Consider the following 22,849-nt stretch of genomic DNA (forward strand, 5'->3'; position numbering starts at 1 on the left):
GCTGGGAGGGTACGATGGGGGCACGTCTGGGCCATCTCTGTGTCATCAATGAGCTCATTGCAAACAGTGCTTTCCTAATAGACAACAGAAGCAGCACTTTCCTGGGGTTGACCTTCCACCTTTTTTTCCTTTCTGTGAAGTGTCTGGCTTTTCCATGGGCTGTGAGCCTGCGGGAAAAAGTTCCAATATCATCATCATCATCCTAAGTCAGAAGTCAATGGCATCTTCCATGCTGTAACTGCTGGACGCATCTGGTCACCCTGTTTGATTCGATGAGTTCACATAACCATACAGCCACTCTGAGAGCCCTGGTTCATTGGCAGAGCTGGGGTGTTCTGGTCAATATCAGGGAATGGGGAGTACTTTTCTCCCAGCCTCTTTCTACTTCCACCCCGCCCCATCCCCAGAGAGACCAGACCCCTTGGGCAGCTTCTCTGTGGATGTGAAGGGGAGAGATGGTACACGTTCCTTGCCCAGCACAGCACCTCTCAGCATCACCCACACAAGGACAGATGGCCCTACAGGAGCCGTGGCACAGGAGGGACCAGCAGGTGTGAGCCAGGTGAGGCCTGGCCTCAGCCTCATGGATCACTGTGGGCTTAGAAATGGCAGACACACCAGGGTCTGGGGGATCTCAAGCCTCCATTTCAGTCCACTCCAAATTAGCCACACGACAACTTGCCACCTTTGGAATGGACTCTATACCTCAGCAAAAGGCTTGCTCAGAGTCGTTTTTCCAGAAAGAAGGAAGGAGGAAGACTGTGTAGTGAGCCATCCCCAGTCTGACTCCCAGAGACACTGGTCGAGGTTACTGCCTGAGATGAGGGGGCGGCCCTCAAACTTGGCCTCGCCCTATGCCATAACTCACTAACCTGAAACGAAACCCCAGGAAACTCTTGTTTATATGACTTTACTCTGCCTGCAGCACATTGGACTCAAACCAGTGGTACCTGCGAGAGGCCACCCACATTATGTGAATAGTCAGGTGGTTCTTAGACGAGATGTCAGCCTTTTTAAAATGGGGTAGGCGACTGTGTACACGGACAGCTCAGAAAAGTTCTTAAAGCCGTCGGCACTGCACCCTAGAAGGGAGCCATTGAAGGATAACCGAGAGCAGCCAGGTACTGGCAAGAGAATAGGGTGTGCAATTAGAGCCAAGGCTGGATACCGGGTCCTGAAACAGGTGATGGAGCCAACGTCAGTGTCCTCTCCTGTTGTGCTGGAGGAAAGACACATTGAGTGCGGAGAGAGACTGCCCATGTCTGTGAGCATTCCAGGTCAGTAACAGGTGAATGTTCCAGAGCCAGCTTCCCAGAGGCAAGTAGGGCAAAAACAAGATGGTGGGTCAACCAAGAAGGTGGGGCAACCATGATGGTAGGGCAAACCAAGACGGTAGGGCAAACCAAGATGATGGGGCAAACCAAGATGATGGGGCAGCCAAGATGGCAGGACAGGAATGGCAGTGTATGAGGTTGGGAGTGTATGAGGAGGTAAGGAACAGGCAATGTGCAGGTTAAGGATGGAGATGGTTAGGGGGCCTCATCCCAGGAAGTAGCCAAGAAGGAGGAACACAGGCAAGTAGGCCCCACTTTGTGCCACTCTGGGCCCCTCCTTCAGAAACAGCCAAAGGAGAGGAAGGGCAGGGTGCATATCTCCTAGAACTCTGGCCCAAATCACACGCAACCCCTGTTGCCTTGCCTCATGGGGCTCCCAGCAAGCTGTGGGGAAAGCACTTCTTTATCCTGAATCACCTCGCTACTTGCGCTGCATAAATAACCAAGATATCACAGAGACAGGGGGAAGGGCCGAGGAGCAGAGCTCCGGCCTGTGATTCTGTGAACCCATGCAGCACTCCTTCCCTTCATCCCAACAAGGCCCTTTGGCGTGAATAATAGCCCAGCAGCCCCGAAGCCTGTATTGATCAACCGCGCACTCTCCTCTGCTGAGAGCTGCCTGGACTTTCCTGGGGGCAGGACAGGCACCGCTCAGTGCGGCGCACCCCCTATGTCCCCCGGCCTCCCCAAAGTGTACGCAGGAGGGGACAGGACCAGGGGAGCCAAGGTTCTCCTCCAGCTCAGTGCTGCTTTGTGGCCTCAACTTTTTTGTTTTTAACTTATGTTGCCAGGAAAAGTATCTGAGTTGGAGATAAGTGGTTTTTGCATGACAAGGTCCCAAAGAGTTGAGAACGAATACAACCTCGGGCTCCAGCTTCTTTCCAGAAAGTTCTGCCTAAGATCCTGGCCTCAGAGGCGCCCTCAGTTGACACTTACGGAGGCCTACCGTATACCCACCATTGGGCTCGGCAGTGCGCCTCACTGTACTGCATTTTCCTCTTAATTTTCCCTGTCTTACATCATCAGAAGGGAGAGGAGCTGAGAATGTGGCTAGAATCCATCACCTCCTTGGGAGATGGGAGCTGCTGCTAAATTCAGTGGAGAAGCATAGGCCGTAGGCTGGTAAAGGGGGGGACAGAAGCCGGCCAGCCCCACTCCCTGAGGCTCCGACCACACTGCCCCCTTCCCTTATTTGCTTCTCTTCTAGACACAGGAGGTGGCCAAGGCCTTGGCCCTCCGAAGGGTGTACAATTGTAAGGTCAGCCAGGGCCCTGCATGGTGACACCCTATGGGCTTGCTGGGAGACACCTGCAATCCCACCTTTAAAGACTCACTCCTTTGGTTTCTGACCTTGGACCCTGGAAAAATGCAGATTCATAATCCCCCAGGCAGCTTCATCAACGACCGATCCCTCTGGATGAACCTTTCCGGTCTGACCGTTTCCTGTGGGAGATTTGGCATTTGGGGGAGAAGCGACCCACCACTCAAGGGAGTAGTTAGCGGTCTTTGGAAGAAAGAGGAGAAGGGAAGGGGGCCTGGGTTCCCTGGGACCAGCTCTCTGGAGGTTTCTCCTGGCATCAGCTACCCTTCTGGGTAATGGATGGGTTACCGGGGACACAGCCTTGCCCCAAAAGTCCACACACACCCGGCCAGGGCCCAGGGCTGCTCAGGCAGACACGGGGGTTCTGAGAACACGTGCATTCTGCCGAGAGAGGTAACAGGTTGAGGGCCCTGGGACACCTCCCTCAGCAGTGCCCTTGCTGAGAAGGAGAGCAGAACAGGGAGGGAGGTGTGCCGTTAGCACAGTTTACCTTGGGGCCCAGCAGACTACGTCCTTCCGTGAGCTGCTCCAACCTCCTGCCCAGGTCCTGCTGAAGGTGACAGGAGGCCAAGGCCACTGCGGTGCACAATTTGACATTTAGGGAAGAGCCCAGACGGCTCCCTTATGCCCTGAGCAGACCCTCCCCACACTGCCCTACCCAGGGGTCTTGGCACAGCGGGGCATTGTGACCCTCAGAGCCTCTCTCTGCATCATTTCCATCTCCTCTTCATCCAAGCCCACCCCTCCCAAGAAATCACAGAGCGGGGAGAGCTAGGTGGCTTCAGTGAGCTTTTTATCGTCCCCAACGAGACTTCTGAATAATCAAATCTTTCCCTGTTCGAAACATGAGAGGTATAATCAGATTTATCCAGCTAGTCGATAAATATTTATTGAGCATCTACTATGTTCCAGGCCCCAAAGACACACGGTCAAGAAGATAGATAAGAAAACAGGTAAAATAACCCCCCAGCCCTGGGGCTGGTGGTCAGAAAGCTGTTTTCACGCCCAGCGTCCTGTCTTGCTCTCTGCTCTCAGGCAAGCACCTTCCACTGCTGCCCCTGAGATTAAGGCCCATGTCCATAAATTGCTTGGCAAAGTCCTATCCAAACAGCAGTGCTGTGTGTTCATTCCTCCTTGCAATCTCCACGACTACGTTTGTGCAGTCGCCCCACTGGAGCAGGAGTAGGGCTGATGCTTACCTGTCGGTGGATGGGTCCTCGTGGGCACCGGCCCCTTGTGCAGCAGGACCAGCCAGGAGAGGCCAGGGACAGGAATGGGGACCATTTAGACTGGGACTGACTTGGAGGATTTCCTTCTCCCTGCTTATTAAATGATAAAAGTTTGACTTGGAAGGCGATCGGAAACCCAAAATATCATGAAAGGGAAAAAAGTTGCCGAGTGGCTAAGAGCTGCACCACGGGAGTGTGGCCGGGCTGAGCAGAGCGGGCAGGAGACGTCTTTTCAAAGGCTTCTCTCCCCTTCTTCTCCCCTCTCTGTCCTCCATGTGGAACAGGGAAAATAGAAGCAGAATCCAGACTTGGGCACGTGGGTGAGTTGATCACCCTCCCCCAGCAGCACCCCCAGACACTGGAGACACTTTGATGTCTGGCCACGTGACACTCGGGGCCTGGAGGCGCCTGGGCATCCCGGCCTCCGGATGGGCCTCCCTGAGCTCCTTTTTGAGGAGAGATGAAACACACAGAGCCCGAGAGCAGGGTTTTGAAATGAGGAAACATGGATCACCGTCCCTTGAGCTCCATGCTGGCCTCCTTGGTGACAGTTTGGATGGCAAAAGCCAAGCAGGTGGACGAGCTTGGGCTCACAGAGCCCTCAAACTGTGTGAGCTTTAGGGGCCATTAGACAACCTGCTCATCTTCAGATGGGGGAACGGGGCTCAGAGAGGGAACAACACTTGCTCAGGATCACCCAGGAAGTCGGTGGCAGCGCGAGGGGTGGATGCCAGGTCTTCAGCCTCCGGCCAGGCTTCTCTCTTCTTCAACCAGCAGCACATTCTGGAAGCCACGGCCCGACCACGGGGGCCTATGTTCCTCAGTTACGTTTTTTTTTTTTTTTTTTTTTTTGCGGTACGCGGGCCTCTCACTGTTGTGGCCTCTCCCATTGCGGAGCACAGTCTCCGGACACGCAGGCTCAGCGGCCATGGCTCACGGGCCCAGCCGCTCCGCGGCATGTGGGATCTTCCCAGACCGGGGCACGAACCCGCGTCCCCTGCATCGGCAGGCGGGCTCTCAACCACTGCGCCACCAGGGAAGCCCCTCAGTTACGTTTTTTAAACCATGATGTACAGAAAAACTCATTTCCATCCATGCTGGCTATGATCCCTTTTTTCCCCCCAAATGTCAGATCCTTGTTCTTTTGAGGAATTGGCAGGGGAAACCCTGGTTCCCTCCTCATCTGAGCTGTGAGCATCATTTCTGTCCTCAAGTCCCTGCAATCACTCTTCACCCTCCACCATCACTAGCCGCTCCCCTCCACCAAAGGAATCTTGTGAGAAACAATTAAGTAGCGAGTAGAGGCCCCACCCTGATGCTGAGCCCACAGGGGACACCGGCAACGCCTTGGCCTCTGATACTGAGGGGATGCTGCCTTAGATCTGGGGGGCCCTGAAGATGCTGGTCCTGGTGGTGGCTGCAGTGCATTCACACCCAGGAGCAGCCTGGCAACAAGACCCACGAGGCTTTGGGCTTTTCTCAAAGTCTGGTATCTTCTGGGCTGAGCTGGGCCTCAGGTGCCCGGAGCCCTGGGCCCTGCTGTGCCTTTTGCAAGTCATACCCTGTTCCTGGCTTTGGTTCCTCACCCAGCAAACCAGCAAGTTGGGCTGGAAGGGAGGTCCCTGCCAACTCCAGTCATCCATGGCAGGGAAAAGGGAATGTTCCCAACAAAGCAGGGCAAAGGGCCCAGGGGTAAGATGGCAGCCTTGGCATGTAGAACCTTCCGAAAGACCAGGAGACGTGGCCTGCTGAGCTTCTGAGTGGGCTTGGGTGCAGGGCCGGTATCACGGGCCCCACACTCAGAAGGCCCCTGCGCTTGGGGTTTAATGTTCTGTGTTGCTGTCTCGAAATCCTTAATAGTTTTATCTTTGTAATTGTGTTTTGCAGATGAAGTCTGATGGGACAGTGGACCGTGAACTGGGGGCTTGGAGCCTCCGCTCACGTGGTCTTGCCTCCCACCACCTCCCTGTTCCTTGGGTCTGGTTCTCAGCTGCTCCCTCTTCTGTCCCCTGGAACCCTAGTACCATCTGGCCTTCCCCTCCCCACCTTCACTCAGCAACCGTTGCCCACCTGCCCCCAACCTGGGCACAGGCATGGCGAGGAACGGGGACAGGATGCACACCCCACAGTGTCTGGGGTGGGGCATGGCGGCTGCAGCCCCCGCCCTACGCTGGCAGCATCAGGGTGCATTCATGGGGTGCTCAGCAGGGACAAGCCTCTGGTCCCCCCGATCCAGGTACCCAGTGTATCCAGTGCATTCTGAGGTTGCCCATCTGCTGACAGTTGGGGCAGGGGGCCTATGGAAGGAGATGCCTGGCTCAACTTCCTGCCCCAGACCTGGGGCACAGCGTGTCCAGCCACTGGGGAGAAAGGGAACCTGACCTTCAGGCTCCAGGGCAATGCGGGCCCCGAGCTACCAGGCAGGGCCCAGGCCCGTGAGGGTCTGCACTCCCCCAGGAGAATCCCCATTGGCCCGCTCCCCACCTGGAGGAACCCTCTCCTACTTCTTCCCACCTTCCCGGGTCTGGCTTGTCTCTTTTGGCCAGTTTGAGGCATGGAATACAGTGTACAGCTTTGGCAATTCCACACGTGTTAAATCTGCTGATGTTTGCATTTTAAGACTGGCACTCTGCAATATAAAAGTGAACGGTACAATTTGTGCTCATACCTTAACATTTTGACTTAACTTAGTAGCACATTACCTAGAAGTTTTTAAACACCATGAGAAATTGAGAGAGAGGCCAGGGATGGAAGGGAAAAAGCATTTTTTTTCTTCCTTTTTGAATACGGGGCTCCACGTTTCCGTTCTGCTCTGGATCGCAGAACTTTCGGAGCCATTCCCACCTGGATGAGTCACTTTGCCTCTCGGGCATCCATTTTCCTATCAGGAAACCAGACTATTAGCACTGTGCTTCTCCACCCTTGCTCACGGGCGCGTTATGAACGTGCACTTGGATAAAGTCCACGAAAGAGATTTAGAAACCAGTGTGTGGTGCCGATCCCCAGCCTTGGAGCCACAGCCTTTCTTTCTCAAACAGGAGTTCAGCCCCTCCCTTTTGTGGGTTTCACCACCATTGACAGCCCCTCCCCCAGGCATTCTCCCCAGGTGTTCCGTCCTAGAACTAAAGCCCCAGTCTGACCACCTGCCACCTCCCATACATACAGAATGGAGGCATCAGTGCCCAGAGAGGTTGAATCTGGAATCCAAGCAAGTTGTGAAGTGGAAAGATGGCAGCTGGCCCAACAGCTGAGCCTAACAGTGTGTTGATCTCTGCACTCATCCATCCTATTTTCCGGCGAGAATCAGAATTTCAGAGCCTAGTTCGAAGCTCAGCATAGGCACCAAGGAGGCTGGGTGCCAACCGGGTTTGGGTTGCAGGATCATCTTCCTGAGAATCGTAAGAATTCTGATTCCAGTTACACTGCCAAGGGGCAGAGATGTCCATTTCAGAATTGTTTCCAAAGCTAACATAATGGAGGGGGGTGGGTTTCAAGTGCAGCGTTCAATCTGCCTTGCCTGACATTTGAGGACTCACTATCCAAGGGTTGAATGGGTCCAGCCCGTCATATTCTATAAAAGTGTTGTCACTTTAAAATACTATGTATGGAGTGAATGAATGAATGAGTCCATTTAGATCAAGTTGCCTCAAATGGAGTCCAAATATTAAATTGCACACTCAACAGTGCCATTTCAGGAGAGGAAAAATTAGCTGACCTTCCCCACTTTGGCTTCCTTTACAGCTTTACCTCGATAGTGGATGATCTATCATTTTAAAGTTTCGGGTTTTTAAAGTTTGTCTTATTTTACTTATTATCACATTTTGAGTGACGTCTTCTGGCTCCAGCTCGACTTCCTCCAGATAATTCATTAGGCCTGCGAGCTGCTCCGGCGTGGGATTAGAACCCATGTAGTACATAGTCACTTTAAACTGAGATCTGCTAATTAATCGCTCTTCTCTGTGTAACTGAGCGATAGCGCTCCTTCCCCGAGGAATTGCAATTTCATGGTTCCTAATGATGCTGCGATTACATTATCTGGATCACTTAGACGGTGGGTGTCAGGAGCGATGGCTCGAAGCCCGTCTCGGGGCTGGGGAGAAATCACTCCTAAAACCAAGGGGATGAGGAAACGGAGTTCAAATGTCTGTTGCTAATTTTCATGAATGTGCTGCTGTTTCTTACATCTCATTCAGGCATTAGTTTCAAGTTCCAACTTCCTCCAGCACCACCGAACCTCACATTTTTTTTCTAATATTCACAGGGTTTATTCTTTTTGTAAAAATCTGTTTATTTGCCGTATTCCACGCAATAATTTATTTCCAGCATTTATCTTCATTAGATTTCTTGGAAACGTGGTTCTACATATCGTTAGTACAAGTAATACATTTTGATTGTTGTTTCCTGAACTAACTTGTATTATTTGATGAGTTAAATAAAATGCCTAATTCCAAAGTCTGCTATTCCCATCTTTTGCATTTGGATTATTTATCTTACTTCCCGTTCCTTTTCCTTTTTTTTTTTTTTTTTTGTAAGTTTATTTATTTTGTTCATTTATTTTTGTCTGCGTTGGGTCTTGTTGCTGCGCGCGGGCTTCTCATTGCGGTGGCTTCTCCTGTTGCAGAGCACGGGCTCTAGGCACGTGGGTTGCAGTAGTTGTGGCACACGGGCTCAGTAGTTTTGGCTCGTGGGCTCTAGAGCGCAGGCTCAGTAGTTGTGGCGCACGGGCTTAGTTGCTCCACGGCATGTGGGATCTTCCCAGACCAGGGCTCGAACCCGTGTCCCCTGCATTGGCAGGCAGATTCTTAACCACTGCGCCACCAGGGAAGCCCCCACCCCGTTCCCTTTCTAATTGAAGGGGTATTATAAATCTTCAGTAGTGCTTTATTACAATTTCTGTGCTGTGAGCATAGACACTCATTTTTTTTTTTTAATGATGAAACTTGGATCAGGTTTAAGGTTGCTTTTGAATACAAGTTTTCTTCTTCTTCTTTAATTGCCCCAAGACATGGCTTTGAAGAGATGACATCACAGACCTGGACATGAGCTCTGGTTCCCTCATCGGTGTGTTGGGATGATCTACTGAGCCTCAGTTTCCTTGACTGTAAAGTAGGGAAAAGGTCAGCCACCCCAAGGACAGATATGAAGATTCAACTAGGTAACCCATGGAAAGCACCACGAGGCATATGATAAACCATCACCATCCCCTTCATCTTGATTAAATGAGCCGATCTGTGACACATCATGGTAGAGATACATGATTGAGGGTGGGGGACTTTTGGGTGTTTTGTTTTCGTTAAAGATTCTTCATGATTATGGCCTTTAAATACTTCAGGAATGCCTTAGATTCCAAAAAAAAAAAAAAAAGGAAGATATTCATTTTTTTTATTCATTAAAAAATATTCATTTAAAAAAAGTTTTAAAATATTTTTAACGCTAAATGTTAGACATGGCAGCAAGGATTGGAAAACAGCACCAACCACAAGAGAGAGTTTCTGCCTTGCCCAGAGCTCACAGGCTGGTGAGGGAGACCCAGCGGTTCCCTGGCAATTAGCTGCCGTAGGAATTCAGTCACAGACCCCGGAGAGGTAAAGCAGTCTTGCTGGGGCCGACTTGAGCCTATCAATGCCAAGGGTATAGCATCCTGAAGGAAATTTGAAGACACATTGGAGACACTGGAAAAAAAAAAAATGGTTGATTTGGAATGAATGAATGAATGGGAGACAACTGCTATCATTCCAGGTGACCGGCGCAGCCAAAATTTCACCGGCAGGAAGTTCGCCATTAAATGATCATTTGTTCCCATCCGAGGGCAGAGGCAGTGTGAATTGCGCGGGCGGGAAGACACGTGGCTCCGCCCTCCCGTGGGACAGGAGGCAGCACCCAGAAGGGGCGCTGAGCCACCGGCCACACCCACTCCCAGAGTAGCAGGTGCTTCTCCCTGTCGGTGCCTGGACCGCCTGCCTCGGAGGAGTCTCCTTTCCCCCGTCTAATTCGGTCACCGAGACACTCCACTCTCTTACGAGGAAGCCAAGCAGCTTCACAACATTTACCTCGTTTGGATGCACAGCACAATGAATCTGGACCCACCGAGCCTCCAGCGCTGATATTTCAAAACCTACAGTACACTAAACGTGAAACTTTTGTTCACATTTCAAGGATTTTGATAGCCCAAGTGAATAGACACTGCCTATTGATTTTTCCCTTACAATGACTCTTGGATAACCTATTTTCTCATTTATTTTTAAAGACGGCTCATGAGATTTCATAGCAATTCTGCCCAACCTCCTAATATCAAAATCCCTCCTTGACCCTGAAAATTGTAATTCTGCTATAGATCACAGCTGCTGAATATTACCTTTTACTAAGCTGGTTAAATAAAATATGTCCAAATCACTGGATCCCACAAGTCGTGGCCTGCAAGTGTAATGATCCAGGGGCTGAGGTTTCTGCCGCCGCATGCCCGCCAGCCCAGCGCTCTGCCGGCCCAGCTGACACCCAAGTGTGGGAATCGAGCATATCGGCTCAGGTTTGGAATTTAAGGAGGAGGAGAGGGAAAGGATAGCTCGGCTAGTCTTCAATGATTTTCTTGTAAAACTTTTACGAGGAAGACTTGGGCTGTTTGATGTGTTCTAGACAATCAAATGCCCTCGGAGTCTGCAGCCGAGTGGCTGGGGTTTTCTCCTGAGTGCAGGAGGGAGTGTATTTGATGTAGGGCAAGTTCAAAACCCCCAAAGCCTTCCACGCTGGTAGGTCAGATTACACTCAGAGGTGGGGAAATAGAACACGTGAAACGTGAAAAGGACTACCAACCCAGGAAGTCTCGTCCTGCTACTGGCCCGCTGGCCCCAGGCTCTTGCTTTGGCTGGAAAGGGGCCATGGGGAATTTAGACCAAGGGGGCTGGTACCCCACCTGAGCCCCCTCGGCCTCTGTGCGCTCAGGCTCCACCTGCACCTCCATTTGCTTTAGCCAGAGGACCCCACGGATGTGCCAGCCCCCCACACCGCCCAGAGGCTCCTCGTGTCCAAATTACTGTTTCCCTTTCTCGGAAAAATGAAGGACAGCACTGACCCAAGTGCGTTCCAGGGGAGTTTTGAATATTTCAAAGCCAACGCTTAGATCAAAAGTCATAACTTCTGGCTTTTAGATTGTCCTCTTGCCTTACCTGGACAGCCCTCACGTCCAATACGGAAATGTTTCCCGGAGAACCTCACTCGTTACGGGGGAATGGAGTCTGAAACGGCTCTGACTCAGCAGAGATACAGCATCTCTGGCAGTGGCCATCGGAGCCCATTTGAAATGCAGGACACAAGTGGCTCTTCCGTGGCCTGTGGAGCTCTGCAGCTGCTCTCTCCCCCTGCCTAGGCCCTCCTACGACGGCTGGCCCCGCTGCCTCCCCTGCAGGGCTGGCAGCCCACCTTTGGCAGGCGACAGGTCCCATGGAACAGATGCGGGGAATTTGCTGAGATCAGCACCAGGTGAGCCAGAGTGAACAGGAAATTGTCCACAAAAGAGAAATTAATAGCAGCAAGTCCGCCCATCACCAACCCTCAGTCAGGATCTGTCAGGGGGTCAGAAGAACTAACACGGGTTAATGGCCTTTATTTTTTTATTTATTTATTTTTGGCTGTGTTGGGCCTTCGTTGCTGTGCACAGGCTTTCTCTAGTTGCAACCAGCTGGGCTACTCTTTGTTGCGGTGCGCGGGCTTCTCATTGCGGTGGCTTCTCTTGTTGCAGAGCACGGGCTCTAGGCGCACGGGCTTCAGTAGTTGTGGCTCGCGGGCTCTAGAGCGCAGGCTCAGTAGCTGTGGCGCACGGGCTTAGTTGCTCCGCAGCATATGGGATCTTCCCGGACCGGGGCTCGAACCCGTGTGCCCTGCATTGGCAGGCGGATTCCTAACCACTGCGCCACCAGGGAAGTCCCAGGGTTAGTGTCCTTTAAACACACCATATGCCGGGGATGACAAGCATGTGGCCGGATCACCTCCTGTCCCCACCCCTGAGTTGCCAGCGGACACTGCTAACTGATCCTGGCTCTCTTTCGTCCTCAGAATCCTCTTCAACCCAGCAGTCCCTGCAGCCTGTACTCATCAGTGAGAGCGAATTTGGGGAATGCAATCTATTCACCTCCAGCCCACCGCATTCCCACGCCCACATCACGTGCATGCCACCTCCTGTACCTGGAGGGTCCTCACACTCCCTCCCCTGGCCGCCTGCTTCTACTCCTACCAGGGCCCACTCACATCCATCCTGCCTCACCAGCCACTAGGGACTCAGGCAGAGGAGTGAGGAAGAGGCTAGGAGTGTGGAGACCTCTAAGTTCTGGCCCCAGCTTTGTTCTAAGCTAACTGAATGACTCCGGACAAATCGCTTTCTTTCTTTACGCCTCTATTTTCCCCATCTGTAGATTAATCATTACGACTCTATGATCTTAAGGTAGATCTCAGCTCCTTCATCTTGTGATGCAACCGTGCCACTCTTTGAGCCACTTAATACAGCCCTTTCTCCTTTCTTTCTCTACCCCTGTGAGCTCCTGGAGGGCAGGAATCGCATCAGGGCCCCACCCCCTCCACACCTGTATTTCTCCTCAGGGCATCAAAATGCTGGAAGAAAATTACTCAGTACCTACTGGTGCATGTTCAAGTCCTGTGATGCTGATCACCTCCCAAGGAAGGAGTGTCCCTAGAAAAATGCAGTGACACCAAGTCAAGCCTTATTCCAAAGGGACTGACTCCATCTTCTACCCCTCCCAGGGGCTTTGGAGCCACTGTTGGGAGCTCAGGACGGGGAGCTGACGCGAGGCAAGGGAGGCGGTTTGTCGAGGTGGCCAGACTCAGGCGCGGGAGCCAGCCAAGCTGCCCACTAGCTGTGTGAGCTTCAGTAAGTGAATAAGCCTCCCCGCACCCCAGTTCCCTTCCCTGCAAGTCGGCATGGCCAGATGACCTTCGGCCAGGGTGCTGACGCGAGGATTCCACGAGAGAACCACGGAGCGCACTTAGCTCTGGACCTGGGCAGTAGTAAGTGCTCAGCGAAGGGCAGCAGTCATCGCGGTTACAGAACTGGCTCCGCCCCCAGGCCGCTGGTCTTTTCAGGAGACTGTCACCCACGGGAGCTTGTTATCTCAGCTCAAGTGAGCTGGCTGCCCGCTCTGTGTAGCCACTGGACTAGGAGGGCAAAGGGGAATGAGCAGTTCTCGGCCTAAAGGAGGAATTGGGAGCCTGAAGAGCAGTAATGAGAGGAGGCCAGATACTGGGGTCCAAATTCTGACGTCAGATGGGCTACGTCCCAAAATGGACGTAGAGACATCACCCCACCCCTGCCCAACTTGTAACTGGCTCCACGCAAGGAACCTGCCCTGTGGCAGAGGCAGTGCCTGGTGCAGCGGAGCCCCTGGCCCAGTTTGCAGCGCCGCCTCCTCTGAGTCAGAATGCAAGCTTCGGGGCAATAAATTTTAGCTCTTGTTACCACCTCTCCATTCTCTCCCATCGCTGCCTCTTGATCTTCCCCTCTCTGCTGACAACAAGGTATGGTAGGCATTTAGTTGGGGATTTAAAACCAGGAGCACATCGCCCTCCCTTCAGGCTGGAAGCTTGCTCCCTGGCTCTCGGAAGCCTCTCGAAGCCGGGCGCTTGATGAGTGCCAGGAGACTGGCTCCTGAAACCGGAAGGGGCCTGCATTGTTGGACCAAAATAGCAAACGTGCAACATGAGTCCCTTCAGGGGCCCTCAGCAGGCTGGTGGCTTCCGGTGGGTACTCGGCACAGGCCAGCCTGTGGATACAAACTGCAGTGGCCCTCGCTGCCATTTGAGAGAGCCCCGCTCTGTACACAACTGTGCTGCCCTTAGCTAGATTAGTTCATCCAACTGCAAATGGGCCTGAGCTATCCCTAGCAAAAAAATTGCACGTCTGGGTCAAATAAACCAAGCTTTTGCACATCACCCATGGGCTTCCTGAATGATTTAAATCTTCCCGTCTAGAGTTTGTCACCCCTGGATCTCCCAGGACAAAAGCGACCCCCAAATCCAAAAGGACCCCTTTCCCATGGACGGCAGCCACGCTGTCTCCCATACATGAAGCCAGAATGCCGAGTTCTAGGACGTCACCCCTCTTCGTGGGTGGTGCCCAACTGATTATTTGCCAGATTCCAAAATGTTTTCATCTCTGGAAGAAACAATACACAAAAAAGCAGTTCTGAAAGAGGCCCTTGGGTCAGGGCGGGTGGCCTGTCTGGGGCGCCTTGGAGGAGACTGCTGGAGGGTTTTAAGCCAGCCCTTTCCCCCACAGTCCCTGTTCCATGAAGCTGTGGTGCTAGCCCCTTGCAGGGCGCATATGCTCCAGAGTAGTAGCAAGTGTCCCATTACTGTAAACGGCCTTTTATTTTTAAACTAATGCTATATTTGGAAAGCAGTAATCCTGGGGAAATGATACTGGGACTAATGGGGAACATATTACCTTTCATGTGTTTTTTTCATGTTTAAGCTTTCTTTGTTATTATCTGAGTAGCAAGGCTTTGCATATACTCTTGGGCAAAAAATCAAAATAAGCCTTAAAGCAATAATATTTTAATAAGCATCAAATGTCTTCAATGAGATAAAAGTATTATATAGTGTTTTGATATTGGGCTTTAGTTAAAACCTCATTTAAAAAAAAAAAAGAAAATTTCTCAGATGTATTGGGGTGGGAGAGCAGTGATGTATTTTGAAATTCAGGTGGAGAAAAAGTTTCAATCCAGGTCAATTATGCTAATTAAATGCCACAAACGATGGAAATTGTCAGCAAATGGACATTACTGTTTGTTGCTATCACTGTTTCCCATTGATCAAAAACGGCAGCTAATGACACTTGAGCCTCGGAAAACTGAGGCTCCAGTGTGAATACACATCGATGCCTCAGTGCCAATCACAGCACTTGCGCTGCAGGACTAAGCTTCTGTCCAGCCTGCATCTGACCCTGCCCTCTTCTTGGGTGAAGTTTCCAACAGCCGAGGCTGCTGGCCGCCTCCCCGAAACTCAGATTAGCTTGGTCAGTGTGTGCCTGGTTTTGTTCCCAGACCCAACTGGGAAGTGCTGAGGGGCCCAAGTTATGAAATGAAACCGAGGCTTTGATTTCTTCACCCATGCCAGGGACCAAGCTAGAACCATGGGCTCTTTAGAAGTGAAAGGAGGAGCCTCAGATATCCTCCCCTTGGTTTTATAAAATGAGGAAACTGAGGCTCAGAGAGAGGAAGTGACCTGCCCAAGGGCACATAGCAAACTAATGGCAGAGCCGAGAATAGCACAGTGTCCTGACTTCTGGTCCCGTGCTCTGCGTGCCCGCCGCTCCAGTATTATAAAACTGTATTATAGAACTTCAGCTTTCATCTCCTCCACGCTCACAGCAAGCTCCCCCCAGTGTTCTGTTGTAGTTTCATGTCAAACCTTGGTTGGGTGACATCAGCGCAAACCAACAAGAGTTCAAGTTTGGAATCAGGCCATGTGTAGCGTGACTTGAGTCTGTCTCTTCCCATGGTTGACCTAATCTGAGAGTCCATTTTCAGTGGCAAGATGGAATGCACTTAACTATGGACAGGTGGGACATCAAAGGGGGTCAGGAGAACAGTGGTTTCAGGCTGATCGGGGGATGCCACCATCCCGGCTTTATCCCCGAGGTAGAGTAGACGCCATACTCTGAGCTGTGGCTACTGGCCATTGCTACTTCCAGGTAAACAGTCTCAGAAAAAGTCTGCTGCTGGAGATGGGATCCACAGAGATCCAGAACTGGTGGGGAGAGGGTGGAAGGTTTCACACGGCAGCGGTTAAGGAGATCACAAAGACACTCCTTCATTTCCCATCTTACTGAGGTGGATCCTGAAGGTCATGACCCCGTAGTCTCCCTGATTTCCACGTGCTGTTGGGTAGGACCCCGCCATCCCCTTCTAACCCAGAGCCACCAGTCGTCAGGGACAGAGCACACCCTGGGCCTCAGAAATCCTGGGTTCTGCTCCCGGCTCTACCCCAGCCATGGCCCCTGAGCAAGTCGCTCTCCCCCCTGGGTCTCAGTTTGCTGATCTGCAAAATAGGAGGGCTTGGCCTGGACGGCTGTAAGGAGAATGGCTCCCCAGGAGCAGCTGCTGGTCCTGGGGACTCGGGACACCCGGCTCTGTCATAGCCATGTCCCTAGAGACCTGTAGATGTTTCCCAGCCACAGATATTCCTGAAGTCATATTTGGGGGCATTATGGGGACTTGCGTTTTGCCTTGAAGCAGTAGTGTCAGATCCGCCATCTGAATTTGCCTCAGGGTCATCATGAAATGAAACCATCTGAGGATGGCAGTGGAGACGGACAGGGAGAAGGCCGGGGGGTGGTGGTGGGTTGGTGCGGGAGCGCTCGGCCCAGTCCAGGCCCAGGCTAAGGGCTCGAGGCTGGGCTTGTGTAACGTACTCTCGGCCCTCCGATGCTAAGGTCCAGGCACACGGTTAGGTGACTTGGCCGTGGGCACTGGGTGCTTCTCCCCCTGCCCGGGACTCTTCAGGTGTGCTCACGGGGCGTGGTGCAGCCCTGCCCTGGGCGAGGACAGACCCAGGAGGGCTGAGGCCAAGCCTCCGAGGCCAGAACCCTTCCTTGCCCTGTTCATTCTGCTTCCAAGTGAGGCCCAGGTAGGGAAGCCAGTCCTCAAGTAGTTCCCTGGACAGACCTTGAGTCGTCCTGGGGTTAGAGCCAGAGCCTAGAGCCCACCATAGACAGCTGCCAGGGGGTCCCAGGGAGCTGAGCCCTCTGGCCGGACAGGCTGAACAAACACCCAGATGTGGTACCTGCAGGGAAGCCAATTTGAGTGACTGAAAGATGAAAAGTGCTTATACTGTATAATGTCAGGTCATGTATGTTGCAGAGATTAGGGCTGGCAATGATCTCATAGCATAGATTTTCTTTCCTCATCTAATCTGTATTTAGCGTGTCCACTCTTTTGTTGAAACCACATAGAGACGCCCTCATAATCCCATCGAACGGGGCAGGGGAGGGGGAGGAACTCAGCAACCCGCCATTACCCCCCACCAGGTGACAGCAGGCTGAAGTGAGGGGCAGCGGCGGCGGCGGCGGAATTCCTGACAGGTGCCCCATGCCGCCGGCAGAGGAACGTTGCTGTGAAGGCCATCAGACCTGGGGTAAACCCCAACTCAACCCCTGACTAGCCGGGGGCTTCAGACGACTTCCTTAACCTCCCTGAGCCTCACTTCATGGACTGAGACATGGGAATGTTGGTAAAGCTGACTTGGAGAATTGACACAAGTATTTGACACGATCCAATAAATCACCCAGCCCGTCCATTTTGCATGTGACCCTCAGTTACTGTGGGCGCCTGCTGTTGGGAGCACCCCACTTTCTCCCCTGAGGGCTGCTTGCTGAGTCGCTGCCCAGCTCACCCTAAAGAGAGGGGCTACGGGCCGCCACTGTGGTCGCAGCCTGAGGCTGCTCTATGCGTCACCCTCTCCCTCAGTCATGGGCCACGGAGGAAGGAGTCAAAGACCCACTCACTCATTCATTTACAAGGTTTTTATTGAGCACCTACTGTGGGCCGGACACTGAGAACACATGGGAACAGTGGAGGTCAGTGCCCCGTCCTCACGGAGCTCTGCCTGGTAGGGGAGGCAGACCGTCCACAAACAACTGAAAGCCCGTATCATTAGAAGGTGAGGTATGCCATGGGGTAAGGAAGGGGTGACGGGGTCCTGACCTGTGAGGGCAGCTGCTTAGGCTAGAGGAGGTGACGCCTGAGTGTGCTCTGAAGGGTGCTGAGGACCAGGGAAGGAGTTCCAGGCTGGGGAAGGTGAGCAGAAAGGCCCTGGCGAGAGGAAGCAGGGTCTCAGGAGGCCTGCAGGGGAGGTGCCCTGGGGCCTGGAACAGAGCCTGGAGGAACCCAGGGAGAGCAGCTGAGGCCCCAAATGTGGGCGGGGATGAATCTGCAGGCTTGTGGGTCTCAGATGGAGGCTGGATCTTATTCTAAGAGAAAGGGGAAGCAGCACGGGGCGGGGTGGGCGGGGCAGGGTTAAGCCAGGGAATGAGACCAGCTGATTTCTGTCTTTAAGGACCCCTGGCTGGTGTGTGGGGATGGATTAAAGGGGGAGACAAACTTGGAATCAGGGATCAGGCAGGCCTGGCTTCCCATACCCATCCCAGCTGAGGCCACGTTATTTGACTTCCTTGGGCCTCAGTTTCCTCATCTGTAAGATAGGCTGCTGTGGGGATTAAGTGCTGAGAGACTGAAAGAACAAACAGACAATGGCCGGACCACACATAAAAGTAGAACTTGGGCTTGTAACCCGCAGCAACCCCTCATCTATACTAACCAACCTGGGAGGCCAGCCTGCTGTAAGTCAGCCTTGCAGAAGCCGGCCTGCTATGTCCAGCGACAATCCGGGAAGCTAAACAATAACTTTTGTAACAACGGGCCCCAAATGACCACGACTCGATTAGTAACTGACAGCTTCCCTAATTTTTGTCCCTGTTTCCAACTTAGGACCAACCGGAGAAAGCCAAATATGCGCCCCTCACCCACCACACAGGATAGGATGCCCCCTTCCATTTAGCTGCCTCCAGCCTCCCAGGCCAACGGCCTCCCACCAGGCACACGTGAAGCTCCCTCTTTTCCGCTCTAAAGCTTGCCCACCCCTCTGCCTGCCTTTGAGTCTCTGCCAAAGGCAAGTGATGGTGGCTGACTCCCTTGCTATAGCTCTGAAAAAATAGCCTTTGCTTTTCTCATTTGATTGGTTCATTTATTTCCACGACGCCAGCGTACGAAAAGCGCCTGGTGCCTCCCTGGAATGTAACGGGTACTCGGTGAGGTTCTGTCCCTCCCTCTCTACCCACCAAGAGACCCCAGGGCAGCTGCCCCGCTGTCTGCCTGCCGGGAGTGTCGGCACCCTGAGTGGTCAGGCGGGCCAGGTGCCCTAAGAATTAGCTGGTTCTCAGAACATCTGCCTTGGGGGGAAAGTGAGCAGGAGATGATTTTATATTTTCTTGTGTACGATGTGGGGGAGGGGTGGAGAGGGGAGCTGTGTTTGGGGGAAAGAGCCTAGGACTGGGCTTTGCATGGGTTCAAATCCCAGCCCCAGGCTGGCTGTGTGGCTCAGGCCACAGTTGTCTTCTTTGTTAAGGGGAGGAGATTCAATGAGCTAATTTTGGTTAGATACTTAGCGCGACGCCTGGCACCTAGGAAATGTGTGTAAACAGAAACTGGCAGCCAGTCGGGGTGGTGATGGCGGGGATGTGTGGCCACCAGACCTAGCTGCCAAAGGTTCAGAAAAGTGTTCAGGAGGATACGTGTAGGCACATCCTCCTGAACGCACTGCTTCCTCAGTGGGGCAGTCTTCACCCAGGACTTTCCTAGGGGAAAGCAAAGGCAGACTGGGTCCTCCCGGGACCCGCCACTGTGAGGCTCTCCCCACCTAGGCCCTCATCTCAAGGGAAGCAAGGGTGGTTCCCCCAAGAGCTGACCGGGTGGGGGACAGTCCACCATAAGGCGAGGTTCACAAAAATGTTAGTGGGGCACCCCATATAAAAGAGCTAGGCGGGGGTGTCCTGGGAAATAACCCAACTGCTGTTCATTCACACTGAGGAGGAAGTGATGGAAAGACTTGGTCTTTATACTTTAACAGGAGGCAAAGCCCTAAGTCCAGAGAAACCCCATTAATGTGGGCTCTCAGGCATCTGGGTTAGAGGAAGTGGTACTAGACTGATAGAAGAGGAGCCTCTGAAGCCCCAGCGCCAAGACGGAACCTGCAATGGTCACTGGTCACATGACTGCCCAGCATCAGAGCCTGCCAGAGGACTGCTGTCCCTGCCAGGGGTCAGGGAAAAGTGGGCATCTGGCGTCTCCAGATGCCGCAAGCAGAGATGAATCTGGAGCTGGCATCTCAAAATAGAGGAAGAATTCATCCTGAGGGCACGCATGGCAGGCACCGCCACTTTCAGAGGCACCAGCACCAGAAGGGGACGTAGCATCCAGGGCCCAGGCGGTGGAGGGCGCTCACGCACCCAGGGTTTTGCAGCATCCTGGGGTTGGGGGGAGGGCATCCACTGTCTAGGGCACAGTTTCTAAACATAGTTCTCCCCCTGCCTTCCTGGTAATTCTGTCACTTCCCAACAGCTTTCCAAAAAATTCTCTCTGCTAAATCAGTGGCTCGCTACTAGGAATCTGATCTGATGCAGCCCACAGCCCCAAGGCCAGTGGCAGCAAAAGGATGATTACAATTAACACAGTTAATTGTAATTCCCTGACATATTTTCCAACAATTGGATACAGAAACAAGGATTTCTTTAAGAGGAGTTGTTAATAGGCAGAAACGTGATAAGGTTTCCGTGATAGGGTTAGGATTAGGGCAATGTGGTTTTCATACTCCTGTGCTGTTGTGAAACCTGCCCCTCGTTGCTTTCCCCTCCCCTGAGCAGAGTAGGGAACTCACGCCCGATCACTCCCCTCACCTCGGCTTCCCTCTATGGCCAGGTGTTTACTGCCTCCCATCAAAGCAGCCAGCCTCTTATGGGATACATTTCAGCTTAGCTGCGCCTTACTTGCAAGTTTATATGAATCCCCTTGTTTGAGACCCTGGGGGCCAAGGAAGAAAACTAGTCCAGGTGAGCAAGCTTGGCTTCCAGCCCCAGCTCTGGGATGAACTGTCTGTAACTCGCCTCTCTGGGCCTCAGTTTTTCCCATCAGTAAAATGAAAAGAACCCATTTGTTTCTGTACAAAGGTCCTTCCGGCTCCAAGTTCTATGATGCCATTATTCTGTTTCTTTGGAACTCACCATCCCATTGCTTCCTTCTCTGCATTCGGTGTAGGTGGCCCACAGCAACAGCATAGAAAACAGGAAGGCTAAACTCAACAAGAATCCATGTTTCGTGTTTAGCAAGGTGGGGCAGGTCCATCTTGTTGCCACGTTTTGTTCCCTGCCCCCAAGGTGTTAATGTTATTATAGCTGTGTGTGTGGCGGTGGGGTCGGTACAGGAAAACAGAAGCCACTCTAGGTATTATAAATAGGAAGCGTTCCAATTCAGGGAATTGGAGAATTGCACGACTGCTGGAAGGGCTGGGGGCGGAAAGGTCAGGCCGGCAGCTGCCAGAGGCAGGTGATCTACAGTAGCTCACCTAGAAGCAGCAAAGGATCTAGGAATCTCAGCAGTGGCTGCCACTGGATTCACAGCTTGAATCACGCAGAGCGTGCAATTCTCAAGAATCTGAGTTTTGCCCAGGCGTCTAGCTGCAGCTACTGCCAGAGAATGACATTTTCCTTCTCCTCCACCTCCCGGTTCTTGCAGGAGCGCCTCTCACTGGAGGACTCGAACTCGGAGCTGTACAAAGAAAGGGATTCTGGGAAATGTAGTTCCAGGCTTCTCTTCTGAGGTATATATAGGCTGTCACAGCGCATGGTTATGATGCCAAAGGACAAGAGACAATGAGTCTGGTTTCACAGCCACAAACCAGGAAGAACAAAGAGATTTCATCCTAAGGGCCAGCTCTTGATTAACTGGTGATGGCTGCCTGGTGTGCTCTGTCGGAAACAGTTTTGAGGTTGTATGTAGGTTCACCAGGAAAAGGTGCTGCAATTGATTAGCAATGCCTGTGATGGGTGTAGAAGGAGAGTGGGGGATTGTATGCAACAAATTTGCTCTAAACTAATGATTGGAAGGCTTCCTGAGGTGACTGACCTTTTTCCCGGGGATCAAATGTATACGTTGTAACCATCCACCCGTGGACTGACCCCTGTAAGCCTTGAACTCGAGAGGGATATTGGAACTGGAGCAGCCTGTAAAAGCAGGCAAGGAACATGGGAAGCCTGTGGGGTCTCCAGCCTCCGGGAATGAAGCATGATCCGCACCATCACACTCTTCAAAGTCATCTCATGGTCGGTTCTTTCATCACCACCTTCACTACCCATTTCCAGGTTTCTAGTTCTGTCTCTGCTAGGTCTTTACCACATGATCTTCGAGAAACCTTCCAAATCTTCTCTGATGAATTACTTCCTCTGTCTCTCAGTTCCCTCATGGGCATATTCAGAAGTTGGGTTAGATCTGTGGTTTGCAGATGGTGGATTGAGGAGCCTGAGGTGTTTAGGAGGAAGAGGAAGGCTGGAGAAATGCCAAGGCATGGGGCTTTGGGAGGTACCACTTTAATCTGTTTTAGATACTGTGCTTTTGCCTAAGATGTCACTTGGGGAAAAAAAGGGAGGGGGGGTCTACTGCTTAAATTAAACAAATCAATTAAAGGCTTGAGAACCTCTGGACGTATCGCACCTGGAGTCACTGCCAGATGTAACGTTCCCTGCCGCTGGTTGGTTTGCCCGCCTCTGCTAACAGCAGCCCCTTCTCTCTCCACCTCCTTTCCTCCTCTTTCTCCATCCTCTCTCTTCCAAAGACGTGAAGTGCGAGGTCTCCTTCTTATCTTCCAAACTCGAGTTGAACTTCAGAACCGGACTTGAAGGCTGGTTCTTGTCCTTAGGAGATGTTGTGAGGTCATGTAAAGGAAAGGGGAAAATAAAATCAATAGGTCATTTTCCCCATTTTCCAAAAATCTGGTGTCATTCTTTTTATCATTAAAAAACACACTGAACCATAGAAAACTTAGAACTTGACATCCTGGAGTCCAGAGGTCCTCTTGCTTTTCCCCTGCCATGCTGCGCTCTGCAAAACTGCAAAACGTGGGAACATGTGGCTTTGTGTTGTCGTCGCTGTTTTTAATGATACCGCAATGACTATATGGTTTTTATTGTGTTTTTTAAGGCAGGAGGAACCATCCAAATAGGTTTTTCTGCTCAAAATGTACTTTGGAGTTCCATCTTGGGGAATGAGAACACTTTTGTTCCTCTTCCTGCTGCAGTTTCACTTAGTTCCCATTAATGCTAGCTCTAGAAGAGTCTGAGTCAGCCATAAAGTATGTCCATTCAGGAAAATATTTTCGTTATTCCCCGCTGGAGGGAAAGGGCAGGTTCGAGG

General features: G+C 52.1%; 1 protein-coding gene across 3 annotated transcripts in view; it reads left to right on the top strand.

The window, feature by feature from the left end:
* Positions 1 to 14,421, top strand: part of VTI1A (vesicle transport through interaction with t-SNAREs 1A) — a 376,929-nt gene extending 362,508 nt beyond the window's left edge. For 2 of the 3 annotated variants that reach the window (XR_007471300.1, XR_007471302.1), the window contains one exon: positions 5,772 to 8,339. Coding sequence is in view for 1 of the 3 variants with exons in the window: in XM_033421035.2 (XP_033276926.1) it covers positions 8,888 to 8,927 (40 nt within the window). In the remaining 2 variants the exon portion in view is untranslated. Of the gene's footprint in view, positions 1 to 5,771; positions 8,340 to 8,887 lie in introns of those variants that run through there. The other variant, XM_033421035.2, reaches the window with a different exon arrangement.
* The last annotated feature ends 8,428 nt before the right edge of the window (positions 14,422 to 22,849 follow it).

Source organism: Orcinus orca, chromosome 14, assembly GCF_937001465.1.
Source record: "Orcinus orca chromosome 14, mOrcOrc1.1, whole genome shotgun sequence".
Classification (NCBI taxonomy): Eukaryota; Metazoa; Chordata; class Mammalia; order Artiodactyla; family Delphinidae; genus Orcinus; species Orcinus orca.